Source organism: Hemicordylus capensis, chromosome 2 (genome assembly GCF_027244095.1).
Source record: "Hemicordylus capensis ecotype Gifberg chromosome 2, rHemCap1.1.pri, whole genome shotgun sequence".
NCBI lineage: Eukaryota > Metazoa > Chordata > Lepidosauria > Squamata > Cordylidae > Hemicordylus > Hemicordylus capensis.
The window spans coordinates 255,605,807-255,624,891 of record NC_069658.1 but is presented as its reverse complement, the minus strand read 5'-3'; the positions used below and the strand labels follow the sequence as shown (position 1 = coordinate 255,624,891).

At 45.1% G+C, this 19,085-nt stretch overlaps 2 protein-coding genes across 7 annotated transcripts in view; one reads left to right on the top strand and one right to left on the bottom strand.

The window, feature by feature from the left end:
• Window positions 1-16,462, bottom strand: part of LOC128343450 (zinc finger protein RFP-like) — a 29,251-nt gene extending 12,789 nt beyond the window's left edge. The window contains exons 1-4 of one of the 6 annotated variants that reach the window (XM_053292545.1): window positions 16,317-16,462; window positions 8,486-8,600; window positions 7,591-8,019; window positions 2,638-2,733 (exon numbers count right to left, since the gene is read on the bottom strand). In XM_053292545.1, coding sequence (XP_053148520.1) covers window positions 2,638-2,733; window positions 7,591-8,004 — 510 coding nt within the window. In that variant the 5' untranslated portion in view covers window positions 8,005-8,019; window positions 8,486-8,600; window positions 16,317-16,462. Of the gene's footprint in view, window positions 1-2,637; window positions 2,734-7,590; window positions 8,601-9,622; window positions 9,679-15,347; window positions 15,386-16,025; window positions 16,284-16,316 lie in introns of those variants that run through there. The other 5 variants (XM_053292546.1, XM_053292542.1, XM_053292541.1 and 2 more) reach the window with 5 other exon arrangements.
• The window catches only part of LOC128343452 (zinc finger protein 606-like), a 75,037-nt gene that overhangs the window by 1,697 nt on the left and 54,255 nt on the right, over window positions 1-19,085 (top strand). The window lies entirely within an intron of this gene.

Genomic DNA, 19,085 nt, shown 5'->3' with positions numbered 1-19,085 from the left:
ATGCATGGAGTGCATGGAGTTTACTCAAAACCACAATACTAGAAGCCCAGTTAGACTGTATACCCAAAAGGAGGAAAGGTACCACTAAGTCCAGGAGGATGCCAGCATGGCAAACGGGTACCGTCAAGGAAGCCATAAAAGGGAAGAAGACTTCCTTCCGAAATTGGAAGGCCTGACCAAACGAAGAGAACAGAAAGGAACACAAACTCTGGCAAAAGAAATGCAAGGTGACGATAAGGGAGGCAAAAAGAGAGTTTGAGGAACATTTAGCCAAAAGTATCAAGGGGAATAACAAAAACTTCTTTAAGTACATCAGAAGCAGGAAACCTGCCAGGGAGGCAGTTGGACCATTAGACAATGAGGGAGTGAAAGGGATTATTAAGGAGGATATGGAGGTTGCAGAGAAACTGAATGAGTTCTTTGCATCTGTCTTCACGGCAGAGGATACTGAGCATATACCTGCTCCTGAACAGGCTTTTTAGGGATGGAGGCTAGAGAGCTGAGTCAGATAGAAGTAACGAGAGATGATGTTCTAAACTGTCTGGAAAAACTGAAAGCTAACAAATCACCAGGGCCAGATGGCATCCATCCAAGAGTCCTCAAAGAACTCAAATGTGAAATTGCCGACCTCCTTGCTAAAATATTTAACTTATCCCTGAAATCGGGCTCTGTACCAGAGGACTGGAGAGTAGCAAATGTAACACCGATTTTCAAAAAGGGATCCAGGGGCAATCCGGGAAAGTACAGGCCAGTTAGCCTAACGTCCGTTCCAGGCAAATTGATGGAAAGCATCCTCAAGGATCAAATTGTAAAGCACCTAGAAGAACAGGCCCTGCTCGGAGTGAGCCAGCATGGCTTCCGCAAAGGTAAATCTTGCCTCACCAACCTTTTGGACTTCTTTGAGTGTCAACGAATGTGTGGATCAAGGTGATCCAGTTGACATAGTCTACCTGGACTTCCAAAAAGCTTTTGACAAAGTTCCTCATCAAAGACTCCTGAGGAAACTTAGCTGTCATGGGATAAAGGGACAAGTACATGTGTGGATTGCTAACTGGTTGAAAGACAGGAAACAGAGGGTAGGTATAAATTGAGAGTTTTCACAATGAAGGGAAGTAAGAAGTGGGGTCCCCCAGGGATCTGTACTGGGACCGGTGCTTTTTAATTTATTCATAAATGATCTAGAAGCAGGGGCAAGCAGCAATGTTGCCAAATTCGCAGATGATACCAAACTCTTCCGGGTAGTGAAATCCCAAACGGATTGTGAGCAGCTCCAAAAGGATCTCTCCAAACTGGGGGAGTGGGCGACAAGATGGAAAATGCCGTTCAATGTTAGCAAGTGTAAAGTGATGCACATTGGGACGAAAAACCCCAACTTCAAGTATATGATGATGGGATCCGAGCTGTTGGTGACGTACCAGGAGAGGGATCTTGGGGTTGTGGTGGACAGCTCGTTGAAAGTGTCGACTCAATGTGCGGCAGCTGTGAAAAAGGCAAATTCCATGCTAGGGATCATTAGAAAGGGGATTGAAAATAAAACGGCTAACATTATAATGCCCTCATACAAAACTATGGTGCGGCCACACTTTGAGTACTGCGTACAATTCTGGTCACCACATCTTTAAAAGGACATTGTTGAACTGGAGAAGGTACAGAAGAGGGCAACCAAGATGATCAGGGGCCCAGAGCACCTTTCTTATGAGGCAAGACTACCAACACCTGGGGCTTTTTAGTTTAGAAAAAAGACGACTGCGGGGAGACATGATAGAGGTCTATAAAATCATGCATGGCGTGGAGAAAGTGGAGAGAGAGAGATTCTTTTCCCCCTCACACAACACTAGAACCAGGGGTCACTCCATGGAATTGATTGCCAGGAGGTCTAGGACCCACAAACGGAAGTACTTTTTCACACAATGCGTGATCCACTTGTGGAACTCTCTGCCACAGGATGTGGTGACAGCCAACAACCTGGATGGCTTTAAGAGGGGTTTGGATGAGTTCATGGAGGAGAGGTCTATCAATGGCTACTAGTCGGAGGGCTGTGGGCCACCTCCAGCTTCAAAGGCAGGATGCCTCTGAGTACCAGTTGCAGGGGAGTAATGGCAGGTGAGAGGGCACGCCCTCAACTCCTGTCTGTGGCTTCCAGCGGCATCTGGTGGGCTACTGTGCGAAGCAGGATGCTGGACTAGATGGGCCTTGGGCCTGATCCAGCAGGGCTGTTCTTATGTTAGATAGCAAAGTAACATAAAACAGAGGGTGGGGACAAGAGGAAGCTGCTTATCGGGGCAGAGCTTAAAATCTGCACATCTTACAATTGAGAACTCTCATAAACAGTAGACTCAAGCTCCACCAGTGCCACCATGTCCAGCTTTGATGACTCCTTCCTCTCCCTTTTTATTTTGCCATCCAGACTGATGAAGGACTAGAAAGCTCTGGAGAACTAGAAAGCTTGCTGATCACAACTCTGTGTCACTTTGATTGGTCATAATAAAAGTGGGACTAAACTGTAACTTTTGGATTTCTTCCCCCAAATGGATCAAGAAGGCTACCTAGGGTTTTGTTTACAATTCAAGAACATGAGGAGCTTAGCAGGCAATACTCATCACCCCCAACATGTGAAATGTAATAAGAAACACCTACCAGGCACTTCTTGCTTCCAAGTTCTTCAGCCAATTTCAGAGCCACAATATGTTCTCTCTGTTTCTCCAATGACTTCATCCGGACCGTGATTTTTTCCTGCACACATGAGGAAAAACTTTGCTTGAGGAGAAGTCTGGACCATTGATAACAACCATTGTTTTCCTTTGAAAACTATGTTTGATCTGATAGTGAAGGATTAGCCACTTGCCAAGGAACATTTCCACCTTACCCAAGGAAGCTAGGTAGCTTCTCTGTGACTGTCCTTTCACCCCTTCTCTGTTTTGCCTGATCAAAGAGCTGGAGGGAAGACAGGATCCAACCTTCCTGCTCCCAGATGATTAGAGATTCCTGGGTTAACCCTCTCCTACCCAGGAGAGGGTTAATCCTCTCCTTTTCCACCCTTTGTTCTTGGTTTCCTGACAATGCCATTTCCTCCAATTGCCTGTGGCAACCTCCTTGATTTTGTTATAAATACCTGTGGTATGTTGACATCAGAAGTAGAGTTGTGGTATTTTTCACTTAAATTAGGCAGGTCAACACTGCCACTAAGATTAAATGACAGTGTGGGCAAATGAGGTCTAGGACAAAACGTCCTGAGAGGTTTTAATTGAAGGACAGGGCTGTTGTTCAGTAGGTTCACCATCTGAGGATTTTCCTAACCCAGCATTGCTCCTGGATGCTCAGGTTGTAGCTGTGGCCAGGTGTATCTTGGCATAGCTTTGACTGATGTATTAGCCATATCCTGTAGAGGGAAGCTCTAGGCACACTTACCCATGCCTTAGTCACATTGCAGTTGGACTACTGCAATGCACTCTATGTGGGATCACCCTTGAAGAGCAGCTGGAAACTTCAGCTAGTACAAAAAACAGCCACCAAGGTTCTTACTGGGACCTCAGTGTAGGAGCATATTGCTCCCATCTTTATAGAACTGAACTGCCTGCCTGCCTGTTTCTGGGCCCTATGGTGCTGATGCTTACCTTTAAAGCCCTAAAGGGCTTAGGCCCCAAGTATTTGGAGGACTGCCTTTTTCCTTGGGCGATTGCCTGCCACATGATCAGCAGAGGGGGCCTTGCTTCATGTGCTCACACCATAGGAGGATCACTTGTCATGAGTGTTGAACAGGGCCTTCTCTGTTATTGCCCCCAGATTGTGGAACACTCTCCCTGTGACTGTTCACTTCCTCCCAACCTTGTCTGCCTTTCAGTAGCAGGCAAAGTCCATTCTGTTCTCTGGTACCTTTTTGCTCTGACTGCTGTGCTGGTTTTCCGCTCAATCTAATGGTTTGCTACTATAGTTATTTAATTCATTCATCTTTCTGTTGCTGCTATAGATATTTAATTTATTCCACTCTCTATTGGTAATGTTTCTTTGTAATGTTTGAATACATGTTTTAATCTTGCAGTATTGCTTTTGTATATTGTATTTTAGGTTTTGTTAGGTTCCTTGGGATTTTAGATAAGGCAGGATAACAAACAAACAACAAACAAAAATAAATATGGGCTGACACCCAGACTAATGCAGTGCGGGTGCTCTAATGCCATGCTGATGCTAGTGGGGAAGGAGTGATTTTCAGTTATCTTCTCTTCCCTTTGAAGCCCACTGTGCCTTCTGAAAACGTGTCAGTGCTTATTTCCAGAAGGCACAGTGGGGTTCACAGAGGGATCAGCAAAAGTCACCCCCTCCTCCATAGTACCAGTGCTGCATTCGTCTGGTTGCTAGCCCTTATTTATAAAAGCAAATAAACAAAATATGGAAGAGAGGGTGAAGAAGAAAGCAAATGGCTGGGAGAAAATGAGCACTGGAGCAAGACAGCAAGTACTGAAAAAAACAATTGGAAACAGGAAATTACATGTCAGACATGACACTTTGACATCTGGAATACGACTACATATATGCTGGATTCTCTTTTGTTTCCCTTTGAAGAATAATGCGTGTAACACACTTTTCACTTCCCTGAATGGCTAGATGTGGCTTTCCAGAGAAGTGGGCAGGGAGTGAGTGAGAGAGAAGTGATGAAAACATAGGAGCAACTCCTCACTTACCAGCCACCTAATGGTGCAGTGGGGAAATGACTTGACTAGCAAGCCAGAGATTGCTGGTTCGAATACCTGCTGGTATGTTTCCCAGAAACACCTATATCAGGCAGCAGCGATATAGGAAGATGCTGAAAGGCATCATCTCATACTGCACGGGAGATGGCAATGGTAAACTCCTCTTGTATTCTACCAAAGACAATCACAGGGCTCTGTGGTTGCCAGGAGTCAACATTGACTCAAGGGCACAACTTTACCTCAGTTACATATGGGGATGAGGGTAGTGGAAAGACACTTTCAGGGAGAAAAATGTGTTTTGTGGGGAGGGCGATGTGTTGAAGATTATCTGATTTGATGATAAACAGATTGAGTGTTGAACATTACATGCGAATAGGTCTGTAGTGAAACAGAAACAGTATGAGCAATAGCATCTTCCAGGCAATAGCAGTGACAGATGCTTGGTGCCTGCCTCCCAAGAAGCAGGAGGGGCTTGGAGAAAAAGTCCCCTCAAAAATATTGGCGGTGCCATCAGCTCCAGAAAAGAAAACAAGGTCCCCTTGTTCAAATCGAACAGGCCCCTTCAGAGCTTGTTATGCCACTGGAGAGAAAATGAAACATTAACCAGAATTTACTAATATAAATGTTTTCTTAAATCATAATCATAAACTCAGGCTACATAAATAGCAAATCCTGCTCTGAATGAACATGAATAAAAGTATGATGTGCTGAATGTTAGACACTACAGATGAAAAACAATGTTAAACATGCCCAGCTTTTCCCTTTTTGATTTTTGAGCTTTAAAGAGTTCTTGTGGATACACACCAGCATTGTTATTTATTTACTTGTTATTACTTGTGTTAATAAATGTTGGACAGCATTCAACTAGTTAGGCAGGACTAAGCACCACCACAATTAACAGCCATTAATTTCAATGGGATTCAGTCAAGACTAATTTAGTCTGAATGCTGCCCAGTGATAACATTTTGATGATAGGTTTTGGCTTGCAAACCTGCTTTTTCTTTGCAGATTGTGCAATTTTATTCTTGTGATACATTTATGCTATCAGTTTCAGTGCATCAATACCTTAGTCTTATGTAATATCTGAGAGAGTAAGTTTAATGGTGAAGGACCTTCCTTATAGAATGTCATACTTCCAAAGGCCTCCTTAGCTTCCATAAGCCATTGTCACAATTTTGTTACCCTACTCCCCTGCTTTGATGTGTGATATAATGGCTGATTCACACAATCATTCAAATATAGGTTTAATGTGGGCTACCAACATCAGCATGATTGTGTGAACCCATGCCAAGGTAGTTTATGACCCAAGATGAATCTGGGATTCCTACCTTGGCATGGGCTCACACAATCACACTAAGTATTATTATTAATCATATTTTATACCGCCTGATATGTACATCTCTAGGCAGGGTATATAATTTAAAACAGTAAAAACAGTTAAAATTTCACAAAATATAGTAAAACCAATCTCATGTTGGTAACGCACATTAGACCTAGATCTGAACAACTGTGTGAACAAGACTGTGTGTGTTATTACAAGCATTAATTACATGTAATAGCACATGTAATAATTGCATGATTGTGTGTGTGTTATTACATGCACATGTATGCATGCAGCTGTGCTGGTGTTCCTCAAAGGGATGTCCACGCTGTATAATGTGAGATGCTGGAGAGGAGAAAGCAGGATGTGGTGATGTGATTTTAAATTACTGTTCCTATACTGAGCCCTATTCTCTTGTGTGTCCTGGATACAATACAGCACAGCTTTCATACAGATCGATCTATCTCTATATCCAGTGGTGCTCTTACCCCTGGACTTCGGCCCTGAAGTCCAGGGATTCCAAACCCCCTGGGGTCCCCCAAATCTTTAGTCTGTTCTGGGTGGTGCGGTCACCACTGGCCTGCACTGCACCGGGCAGCTAAGTGTGATTATGACCTGTGTGGGGTGCTTTAGAGACAGAGGGGGGAGTGTGGAGAGAAATATGTGGGATGGGAATATGTTAAGTTGCATATTGAAATGTTTCTGCTAATGCATATTTGCATAAACATACCTGTTTTATGTTTTTACATTCTTATGAGTGAGGTTACTTTTTGTGCCCTCAATAACTCACATGTTAAAAATACTGCATGTGTCATGGTGTGTTTGTGTGTAGGGGGATTATTATTATTATTATATTTCTATACCGCCCTTCCAAAAATGGCTCAGGGCAGTTTACACAGAGAAATAACAAACAAATAAGATGGAACCCTGTCCCCAAAGGGCTCACAATCTAAAAATAAATGTAAGATAGATAACAGCAACAGTCACTGGAGGTACTGTACTGGGGATGATGCTTAACTTGTGGAGGGCGGGGGTAGGACTCCAAAGGCCTTTAGGTCCAGGCTCCAAAATTTCCTAGGTGCACCTCTGACTCTATCTATCTATCTATCTATCTATCTGGACAGACAGACAGACAGACACATATAGATAATGAAAGACCTGGACACTTCTGTGAAAATGAGGCAGCTTTGCTATGATTTGAAGAACTCAACAAAATTTCTTATAGGAGTGAATATACAGAGCAGGGGCATAGTTATCACTGAACAAAGAGGGACAAATGTCCCTGGCCTTTGCCCATGGGGAAAGCTCCCGGCTCCTGATAGGAGTGTGGGGCGTGGGTGATATGATTTGCATGAAGAGCAAGAGAAAGGGCATGCCAAGAATGTTTTGCTTTTTACCATATCCTTATAGTTTTTCTGCAGCAAAGACACGGGTGGGGGGAGAACAACAAGGCATGGGGTCAAGGGTCCATCTAAACGTCTTGCCCCATGGCCCACTTCAGCCTTGCTACATCCCGGTGCAGAGCCCTCTAAAAGAAAACAATTTTTCCCCCTATAGATTTCCACTATGGTGATTTCCTACCTTGAACTCCTGGGCAATCTCTTCCACTGGAACCACATCATGACCCTTGTGCTCTTTGGATTTCTCGCATACCAAGCAGATTAGGTCTTCATCATCCTTACAGAAGAGTTTCAGGACCTCCTGGTGCTTGGCACACTCTCCCCCTTTTCTTTCTGCTTGTTTTTCCTTCTCAAGTTTCCTGATTATTTCTACGACATTTGCCAGTTGTCGGTTTGGCCTGAAATTCTTTTGCTGAAAAGTTTCTCTACACTGAGCGCAGGAAACAACTCTGTCAGACTCCCTCCAGTACTGGATCAAGCAGGCTCTGCAGAAATTGTGGCCACAGTCTATGATCACTGGATCTTTGAAATATTCCAGGCAGATGGGACAAGTAGTCTCATCACAGAGCTCTTCAACGGGACCCCCAGCTGCCATTGCTGCTGTCTCTCCCTGAAGCATAAAAACTGTGCTACTTTAACTCCAAATAAGGAGAGGGTGTTCCCTTTCCTATAATTGCCTCACCATGGCAAAAGATCCAAATGAGAGAGTGACAACAGGAAAAGGGCTGGTGTGTTTGCTGCAAAACTAGACACATTAAATATGTTGTCTCTCTTGTGTTTCCCCCCCTTTCCTTTAGAATACAGTATTATTTCCAATATGGGGAGGGTGATGATCCGGACTAGGACAGTGGCATGGTTGGAACCAGAGGGGGGTTAACCCATTAATCTCATGCGGTTTCCCCAGGAAATATCTCACCAAAATAGCTATGTGCCCCCCAAAGTGTCACGTACTGCAATGCTGGGCCCTTAATCTGGTGTTCCTGCTTTCAGAATGCACGCTATTACATGTGTACAGTTGCATACAATTGGACATGGGTTTAATATAAATAAACTTAGTTGCACGTAGGTGTACATACGAGTACAGCTGTACTTTCACTCTGGATGTCAATTCATTTTTTATAATATACCTCTGCATTTCAGTTTTACATATCACATACAAATTACTGTTTGTGCTCGTTAGCACAATGAAACCTGGAAAGAAAGAAAAAAGAATGAATTCATTTGGGTCCATCTGTGAGTAGAATAATTAAGGCAGACTGAATTCTCCCATTCCTCAGCCACTTTTCAAAAATGAAAGAATAAAGCAGCATGGAAATATATTTCCATGGTCAACGTGTTGAACTTCAGAACCTATCAAGCATGACTGAATAACAGGGTGCCTTTTGACATGTGCCAAACACTTTCCTATCACCATTATCGGCCTCCTTCCCTCCCCTGCCAAGCCCCTCCCCTCCCACAATTAAATAGCAGTTTCAAGATTCCAGATGGAACTATGAGTTCCATCGTTCTACTCTCACCTTGTTTCCCATTTGTAGAGCGAATGCTTGGGGAGGGAATGGGATCATCATGGTAGCTGGCTCTGCCCCCACCATCCACTGACCTTACTCCCCCACTCCACATAGTTTCACACATTAAACCTATTTACACACACGAGCTGCCTGGATAGTCCCAGGCACAGCTCGTGTCATCTGGAGCAACAGGAGTCTCTGCTCCAGTCCTGGGTAGCCTAGCTCTTCTACCCAGAGCTTTACTGAGTTAAAACGAACAGTAATGTGCCTGATTTCAAATTATGTTTGTTATTTATACTGCTTATCGATAAATGTTTTCATAGGAAAATAAATAATAGATACTTAAGATAAATTAATATGGGGTTCCCAACAGGGGTACTCATACTATTTGTATTTTTATGTATATATGTCTGTGGTGGAACAGCTCTCTATTCCTCCTAACCTTTTGCCATTGACACCAAGCAAACTTCTTGTATGGCTGAGTCCACTGTAACAGCCCTTCAAAAATTATCAAAACCAAAAAATACAAACGCAAAACAGTTACTTACAGAGCATGACAGGGAAAATAAAAAGCTGGAAAAACACATCCACTACCTGGCTATACTGCCCCTACACAGAGTCCTCTGTACTTTCTATATTCACAGCTTCTGGCTTGCTGGGCAGTCCCTGTCCTGGTTATAGCAAAAGTCTCGGGCTCAATCCAACCTGGCTTTTCTTTTTCTTCTAGTGATTTCCGTTATTTTCCTCCCGCACCTTCTCTCCTGCAAATGGACAAAATCCATCACAGACCAATTCTCTTTCAGACTTCTTCTAGCTGCTCACTCTTGACTCTCTGGACTTGCTCTCTGCTCTCCTGGACTCACTCTGATTTCTTCTGCAACTGCCAGCTCTGCCTCTCTCCAGCCCCAACAGTTTATTGGGCCAGCCAATCAGAACAAACAAAAATTCCCTCCATTTTTAAAAATCCCTTTCCCTCCAAAGAAAATCCACTGTCAAACTGCTAAACCAATGTGAAACTACAAAAAAACAAGAATGAACTTTTGACCCTGCACTGTCTCCATGTATAGGGATTTGCAAGCACAGAAATCCTATTTACAATTATTAGGAACAGAATATAATACAATTCATTTATCAGGGCTTATTTACAAGAAGAGGTTTGGGAATATTAACAACAATACAGGGGCTTATTTGCAGAAACCCAAGAGGTCTAGGCCTTGTTCCTCCACAATGTCACACACACACACACACACACACACACACACACACACACAATGTTATGGCTGTGAGACAGGCTACTCTAGTCACTAGCTTATATCCAGACTAAGTTACTCATAGCAGTCTTATTGAAATTAATGGGACAGGATTACTTGTCCTATTAACTTCAGTGGGAGTACTCATGCATAACTTGTACATATTATATGTACACACACATACACACACACACACATGCTGAGGGAGGCCAGCGACGGCCTGGGATCAGCCCGCCACCACAGACCCCCCTCCTTGTGTCAGTGTCTGACATCTGATGCAGGGAGCCCCTGATGTCAGACACGGAGGGGGCGTGGTTTAGTTCCCAAATGGGGTGTGTCTGGGGCGTATGGCACAGCCCCTGAGGGGCAGTGACCCGGGTTCTCTGAACACCGTTTGCTCAATGGTGGCTCCGCCCGTGTGTGTGTGTGTGTGTGTGTGTGTGTGTGTGTATAAAATCTCTATGGGGTTCCTGACCTGAAGGTTTGTGACAGAAGGGGTTCAGTTGTTTTAAAAGGTTGGGAACCCCTGAGTTAATAAATAATAAGAGGGGAGTTGATTAGAATTGGAAAGATCTGAGGGAGGGATGGTCAACCACTGACCAGCGCCTGACCCTACAGAATTTAATCTAGAAATACTCCACCTACACACTACAGTCTCCCTTTATGCAGCGTTTATAGATCTCAAGTCTGTATTCGACTCTATATCTTGAGCCAAACTGGGGGGGGGGGGGCTAGAAACCTGCTCAACTGATGCTTGCTACTCCTCATCCGCACCTCCACAATGATACATCCCTCAGATGCAACCCTCAGGGTCACCTATCAAGTGCTGTCTGAACTCATAAGAGCATTAAGCAGGGCTGCAAACTGGCTCTGCTCCTGTTTAACTTTAAACAACATGGTGGGTCATCTAAACCAGTGTTTCTCAACTATTTTGGAGTCATGGACCGGTACTTTCTTCATGTGCAGTTTCCTGGACCAGCAGTTAGTAAAGGGGTCACCCCCCTCGCCGCCACCCCCTAACCCCAGTGATGTCATGCACAAAGGGGGCGGGGCCCAAGGTCCACGGAGACCAGACGAGCTCTCCAGAGCTCATTTCTAGGCAGGCAGCCCTCGCTGCTGGATAATGTTCATTTCGCTTCCTCAAAATGAACATTATCCAGCAGCGATGGCTGCCTAGAAATGAGCTTTGGAGAGCTCTCGGCATGGCCCCTGCTGGCCCAAAATTGTGCTTTTGCGGGGGTGATTTTTATTAGTGATGCCTCACAGACCAGTACCCAATGCTTCGTGGACTGGCACCAGTCCGCGGACTGGTGGTTGAGAAACACTGATTTTTACACACACATACACCCCAAACCCGCAGGAAAACGCATCTCCACCTTGCCCTGTGCAAATGACTCTGCAATCCTCTCTGCGGGGAGACATGGTAGAGGTCTATAAAATCATTCATGGTGTGGAGAAAGTGGATAGAGAGAATTTTTTCTCCCTCCCACATAACACTACAACCTGGGGTCACCCCCTGAAATTGATTGCCAGGAAATCTAGGACCAACAAATGGAAGTACTTTTCATAATCAACTTGTAGACTTCTCTGCCACAAGATGTGGTGACAGTCAACAACCTGTATGGTTTTAAGAGGGGTTTGGATAACTTCATCAAGGAGAAGTCTATCAACGGCTACTAGTCGGAGGGCTGTGGGCCACCTCCAGCCTCAAAGGCAGGATGCCTCTGAGTACGAGTTGCAGGGAAGTAACGGCAGGAGAGAGGGCATGCCTTCAACTCCTGCCTGTGGCTTCCAGCAGCATCTGTTGGGCCACTGTGCGAAACAGGATGCTGGACTAGATAGGCCTTGGGCCTGATCCAGCAGGGCTGTTCTTATCCACTCTAAGATCCCTATAGGTCTCAGAAGAGCCCTGAAAGCCTTCACTCAATACTGTAAGGAGAATCGACTAGAAATCAACTACCACGAAACCAAAATCATGATCTTCAGCAAGAGACCACTCGTGGCACATGGGCATACAATCGAGCAACTCACATGCTTCAAATACCTGGAGGTGGCCCTCCATGCCTCTGGCACTGTTGTGTGCCAAAGTCACCCTGAACTCTTTGTATGCTCTGGAGCTACACCAGAGTCAAGGTAATTAGGCATACTGTCCTCTTGGGGCTCTCAAGTTCCTTCATGAGATATAGTGATTCCTGGCAGCAGGCACAGAAGAAAACACAGACACAGACCGTGTATTACTTAAGCTAATCTATTATATTAATTCTCCTGGGTGTGCCTTGGAATGTGCGTCCCAGAGCCCAGCTGATTGGCTGGGTGGTGGACGTGCCTGATTGGCTGAGGCACACCCTGGAGGATTGGTTGCTTCAGTGGTGGCCCAGCCATGGAGGCCAGAGGTGGCGGGCCCGGCCGTGGAGGCAAGGCCCAAGAGGGGGGAAAGAAAGGGGGGCAGAAGTGGCAGTGGGGAGGAGAGGTGGCTGGGCCTGGAAGCAGAGACTGGGGCAGAAAGGGGGGGAGGTAACCGCCGGCCCCAAAGAGCGCACAGATGCTCTGTGTGGGGTCGGCTAGTAAAATGTATTACTTAGAGATTATCTGGCAAGGGTGTGTGTACTGGCTCGGTGGCTAAGGATATCTAACTGCTAACAGCATCGAACATCCAGCGGAGGAGGGGAGAGCAAGAGAGAAGGAGGAGAGAAGGGAGGCAAGATTAAATGAGGAAAGAAAGGAATGGAGCTGATAATTTTGAGGAAAGAGGCACCGTTATTATTGAGACTTGGTGCAGAGTTTGGCAAGCAAGACTGTCAGCAAGTCGAGAGTGAGCCTCAGAGCCCACTTCGCTTGCTTCTCGCGGCTGGTTCTCTTATACAGTTAAAACTCTTTGATCTACGACATGTGTCCATCATCACTGTCTTGAACATTGCAAAAGTGTCAGTGCATCCAGCCATAAAGGTGTCAATCATATAGCAAATGTTCTCACATTCAAGGAGGGCACATCCTTTAGTGTCAGTTCTTATCATCAGGAGTGTTCCCTGTCTGCTCCCACAAGTGTCTCTTTTGTTATCAGAGGAATGTCCTTCAGATACAAAAACATAGCTGCTCAAACTGCAGTCTCTGGTCTTTTTCTGTTCCAATTGCCAGCATCTCAGTAATTAAAGGTGGAGGAGGAGGAGGAGGAAGAGGAGGAGGAGGTATGAAGATATAGCAAGAGGGGAATGGGGGTGGAGAGGGGGCACTACAATCTGTCTGTATATCTTGCCAGCTCAAGGCACTTGTTTACAGGATAAGCATAATAAAAGGGTATACATTTCACCAATTACAAGCAATAAAAGCACTTTCACAGAGTAATTACAAACAAATCCCTTTTAGCAGTCATTTCCCAGAGTGCAATAAGTTCATGCAGAGTTCAGAATTTCCCTGAACCAAGGACTCTCTTGCTTCATGAGCAGGCCTAGTAGACATCTTAGGTTTTAGCCTGTTCGTTCCTATCTGAAAATGCCATGGATTGAACCTGGGACCCCGCCCCGCTTCTGCATGCAAAACATGTGCTCTTTTACAGAACTAGAGCCCCATGATCCCTAACAGACAAATGTATACCACAGTTAACAGAGTTGAGGGATTCTAACAAAACACAGAACACTGGAAAGCAGAACTGCACAAACACCTAGTCAAAGGGAACTATGCTGGTAATGAACAGCAAGGCTGAAAGCTAAGCACAAGGCCAGCCATGGTAGAGATGTCTAGTTGCTTTTTGCTTGCTCTTGTTAAATTAGTGGGAATCATCAACTTCCTGTTGCCAATCTACCCAATGCCTGTTTCACATGCCACAGTGGTGTAGGCCTGAACCAGACCGAAGCCATGTTACCTTTCATATATTCTGTCTGTGTAAGGGGGGCCTAGGGGATTCCTTATAAGGAGTTGCTTTTCTGTGCCAAGGAGGGCCAGGAGAGACTAGATAAGAAGGTGATGAGGTATTCACCTAAAAGAATACATGCACAGAAGTTAGCTGGAAATTTACAGAAAGTTCAGACAAAGGAAAAGGGCAGTACCTATGCACCATCTCCTAGGCTATAAATATGTCATGCTTGTAAATGATCGGGGTCTTGGACTTGAGCACTAGCTATCCAGGACCTTTGCTACTATAGAGCAAATAAAGCCTGCGCTTTATAAAGCGTGCGCAAAGCATTACTGGGAGCTTTGAGAGCCGCAGCGGGGAAGGGGCGGCAGGGAGGTATCCTGCCGCCCCAATTACTCTACTACTTACGGCGCCACCGTGGGAAGCGGCGGGAGGGGTAAGTAAACCCTCCCGCTGCTCTTAAAGCGACCCCTACCCCCAATTCGGACCACCCAGGTCCGGACTGGTCCGGGCCCATCCCTAACTCTCTCTCATCCTAGCCCACCTCACAGGATTGTTGTAAGAATAAAAGTAGGAAGAAAGAATCATACAAATACTACCCTGAGTTATGCCAAACAGAAAGCGAAGTCACCCACCAGCAATCAGTTTAGACAATCTCTCTCTCTCCCTCTCTCTCCCCACTAATTTGGTTTCAAAGCAGACAACAAAATGGAATACATGGAGTCATCCCAGTTTCTTGGGATCTTAGTAGTAAGCATTTCAGGGGCAGGAGAGAAAGGCACCTTTAAAAATAAATCCCCAGCATCAACTGATTTGCAAAGTCTTATTTTGGTGCAAGTCTTTTTTCCTTTAAGCATTTATTCAGCAGCTTTAGACCCTTATCAATTTATTTATTTATTTATTTATCATCATCATTATCATTATTATTAACATTTTATATCCCGCTCTTCCTCCAAGGAGCCCAAAGCGCTGTACTACATACTTAAGTTTCTCCTCACAACAACCCTGTGAAGTAGGTTAGGCTGAGAGAGAAGTGACTGGCCCAGAGTCACCCAGCAAGTATCATGGCTGAATGGGGATTTGAACTCGGGTCTTCCTGATCCTACTCCAGCACTCTAACCATTACACCATGCTGGTTCAAATGGACGACTCAGCCTTAGGGGTGTGCATAAAACGGGCTGGTCTGGTTCAGTTCGAGTCCGAACCGGACTCGAACCTGACAGGACCAGTTTGGTCTGGTACCCTCTGAACCGGCCCCCACAGTCTAGTTCAGTCTGGGGGGGTGGTTTTATAATTTTATTTTTTTTAAAAAAATTATATTTAAATTTACCTTCAGCCCCTTTGGGGGGCTTCCTGTAGGCCGTGGGGGTGGGTCCGCCAAGGTTTCCCCTCCCCCCACTGGCCTCTCACATCACAGATGCGGCCCAAATTTAATCAGTTTACTGGCCCATTCGGACCTCTGTAAATTGATGCAGTGGCCATTTTGGAGGCCGCCGTGCATTGCCTCTGCGAGGCCTGGCATGGCCCAGGACCTCACAGAGACCATTTGTGCATGTGCGGCAGCCATTTTTTTTTAAAAAAATCGCCACCAGAAAAATGGCTGCCACACATGCGCAAGTGGTCTCTGCAAGGTCTTGGGCCATGCCAGGCCTCGCAGAGGCCATTTGCGCATACGCAGCAGCCTCCAAAATGGCCACCATGCTGATTTACGGAGACTGATTAAATTCGGGCCATGGCGGTGATGTGAGAGGCCAGCGGGGGGAGGGGGAACCTTGGCGGACACCCTCCCCTGTGGCCTACAGGAAGCCCCCGGAAGAGGCTGAAAGTAAATTAAAATTAATCTTTTAAAAATTCACAGACTTGTCCGGGGGCTCGGTTCCAGTCCGGATGGAACCGGGGTGGGGTTCAGTTCGACCCCAAACCCCTGAACCGGGCCGCACATCCCTACTCAGCCTGCAAGATCCCAACATTGAACACCAACTGTTCTCTCTACCTCCATCATGCTTACTTTTAAAAATACAAGTTTCTGTTACTTTCCATCACATCAGTACCAAGACAGCCTCCGCCCCTTTCTCGTCAGCTCTTACTCCTTTTCATTTGTCTTCTTCACATTCTACTTGTTCCCTCCACCCGATGGTTACTTTTAAAAACACAAGTTTCTTTTACCGTCCTCCCCCTGCCTTGCCTTCTTGAGGGTCGGTCAGCACAGCAGAACAATACAATTATGTAGCCCTCAGGCAGTTTCTCTCCTTTACATTCTTCTCCCCGCCCCACCCAATACAACTTTCATTTACATTACCTCCTGCTGCCTTGTGAGTCAATCTATCAGCAACACAAACAATGCTTTTATGCAGCCCCCAGGCAACCTGCAGCCAGCAGCTCGGCTACAAAGCTCCAGCACTGCGTCTTGCTGCTGGTGGTGCCTGACGCATGTGTTTGTGCCTGCATGACATCACTCAATCGGCATGCTCTCAGCTCCAGAGAGTGAGTCTTTGCAGAGCACAGCTGGGAGCAGCCATGCTGGGAGGTGGGAAGGAGGCAAATAAAAAGTGGGTATTGGGCCACTTTGCTGCTGCCACAGCAATAGAGAAAGGGAAAGGGTGAGAAACGGGGGCGGAGGGGAGAAAGGGCAAGGATTGAGAACTTGGGGCCCCTCAGAGGCTGTGGGCCAGGAGACATTTGTCGCCCTTTGCCTAATTAACGGAACACCCCTGACCGGGTTGCCATATCCTGGCTTTCCAAATCTGGGTGCCTAATTTGCATATTATGTAAACTGGCTTGAAAATAATTTTTGAGCAGAATAGTGACTGCATGTTTTGCTCCATATCTGCTTCTACAAGGGCTAGAACTTAGGGTTTTTTGTTTGTTTGTTTTTGTTTTAATGAAAGCTGAAATCCGGGTGAATCTGGGTGGGCTAAGCAATGTGGATTAGGTGCTTAAAATCCAGGTGAAACTCAAAATTCCAGTGGGCATGGCAACTCTATGCATAACAGCACCAGGGTGCTTTCCAGCTTAGCCGCTCAACAGCGGCAAAATGCTTCTGTTCAGGCAAATAGCATTCAAAACGTAAATAGCAAAGCGCCCAGAAGGGGGAGCAGTCCCATGAAAACTAACAACCTGAAAAAACAGCAACTTTTTAATGTTGTATATACAATGTTATAGTACTATATTGGTGTCACAACACAGGAAGTGGGGAAGCACACTTCAGAGATTCGTCGTGACCCCGTTGCAAGTAATCTGGAAAGTGCCCAGGAAGACCTGTGGCAACCACATTGCATTAAACTTAAACATCCTGAGGAGTGCCACCGCCATCTTAAAATTCTTCTGTACCCAAAGAGGATAATACATACCTTCAGCCCTTAAATTATTGAAAGCCAAGTCTCTGGCCCAGCTAGTTTACAGCACAATACCACCCCACCCCCACAATACCCTCATTCTCCCACAACTGACTAGGTTCCCCGGCCTCCCTGATTAATTCTATACCTCTCTATTACTCTCTGACTAGTTCTATGAAGCTGCGTGCAAAATTCGCCAGACCCTGACCGCCAGTAAATGCTAACTAGACCTAATGCAGCACAGAGCTCCACCTATAATCTACAGACTTTTTATAGTTTTCAATTTGAATTCTACAATAACTTTTAACACTCTATAGCCTTTTACTTGTAGATCTTAACTATCCCAACATTTTAACAGTTTTAACCCATATAGTTTTAATCACTTTTAATTGGTAAACCTTTTAGTCTCCTATAGTGCAACACTGCAACTGCTGATTCATGGTGCTTACAGTTTCTGTGCTACGGCTGCCTTACGACAGTCAATGGCCATAATACAGTCTTTATAAACCTTATAGGCTGTAACAATTTGGAAATTCTATAGCCTTCTTACTGTTTATACTCCCTCAATCTCAATAGCCTTCAACACATGCCAATGTTATGTTTTCTTGCCTTAGGCTGGTCAAAGATGATAATAATGTTATTGATTGATTGAATTCAAATCCTTCCCCCCTCAGTTATGAAGCTCACTGGAAGACCTTTTGCCATTCACCTTTTCTCATCCTAACCTACTTCACAGGATTGTTGTAAAGATAAGGGGGAAGGGAGAAGAACTATCACGTCTGCCACCCTGTGCTCAGTGGCGGTGGCTTCATTGGGTGGGGTAAATGAGAAAAAGAAAGGAAGCAATATACAAAAAGCACAGAATCAAAAAAGAGGAATCCATGTCTGAACTGAAGAACTGAGAAGAAAGGAAGCAATACTGAAGGAATAATTCATTAAAGCACAGGGAATAGAACAGAGAGAAAAATGGGAAGAAGAACAGATAAGCAGCAGGAGAGAAGCATCCCAACAAAAACTAGCTGGATCAATCAACTAGTGGAAGCAGATGCTCAAAAAATGAAGTGAACATAGCCGCATAATGCAAAATGAAAGGAAATTTCATTTTCTGAAAGAAAAAGGATTCTTTCCTTCACCATTCCCCAGATGTTTCTGTTTGCTGCCAGAAGAAAACACCTGAGGTTTACTAATAAAATTCAACTTGAGTTTAAAGAACAATGACCCATCTTTTATTTTCCTCACCCCCCAAAAGTTCATATCATTTTTCTTCTAAGCAAGGATTTTAAAAGGTGTGTTTAAAGCAAAAAGGAGTTTAAAGCAAAGTATCTAATGCTGTCATACAAGGGAGACCCAGGAAACAGTCATTGAAAAGGACGTTTTTTTGCTGGGATAAATAGGGATAGTTACCACTTCAAACGGCACTCCTCTGTTCAGTTAGCAGGGATTATTTCCCCCAAAGCTGCTGAAACATGCCTATTCAGCCTCATACACTTCTTGTGCTTCCCTAATAGCTTTATTTTGAGCAAGATATGGGAGGATCAGGACAGATCAGTTAATCTTCCTGAGTTTCCCCCTCTGTACCAGCATCTAAAGCACTAACTGAATCTATTGCAAAGTGCCTCCTTTGCTTGGGGGCTGCAGAGAAGTCTCCTCTCCGCCTTCTCCTCCTCTCCCCTCTTCATCCAATCAATGCAGGGAAGGGTGTAAAGACCTGTAGTGTTTAAAAATCCAATTCA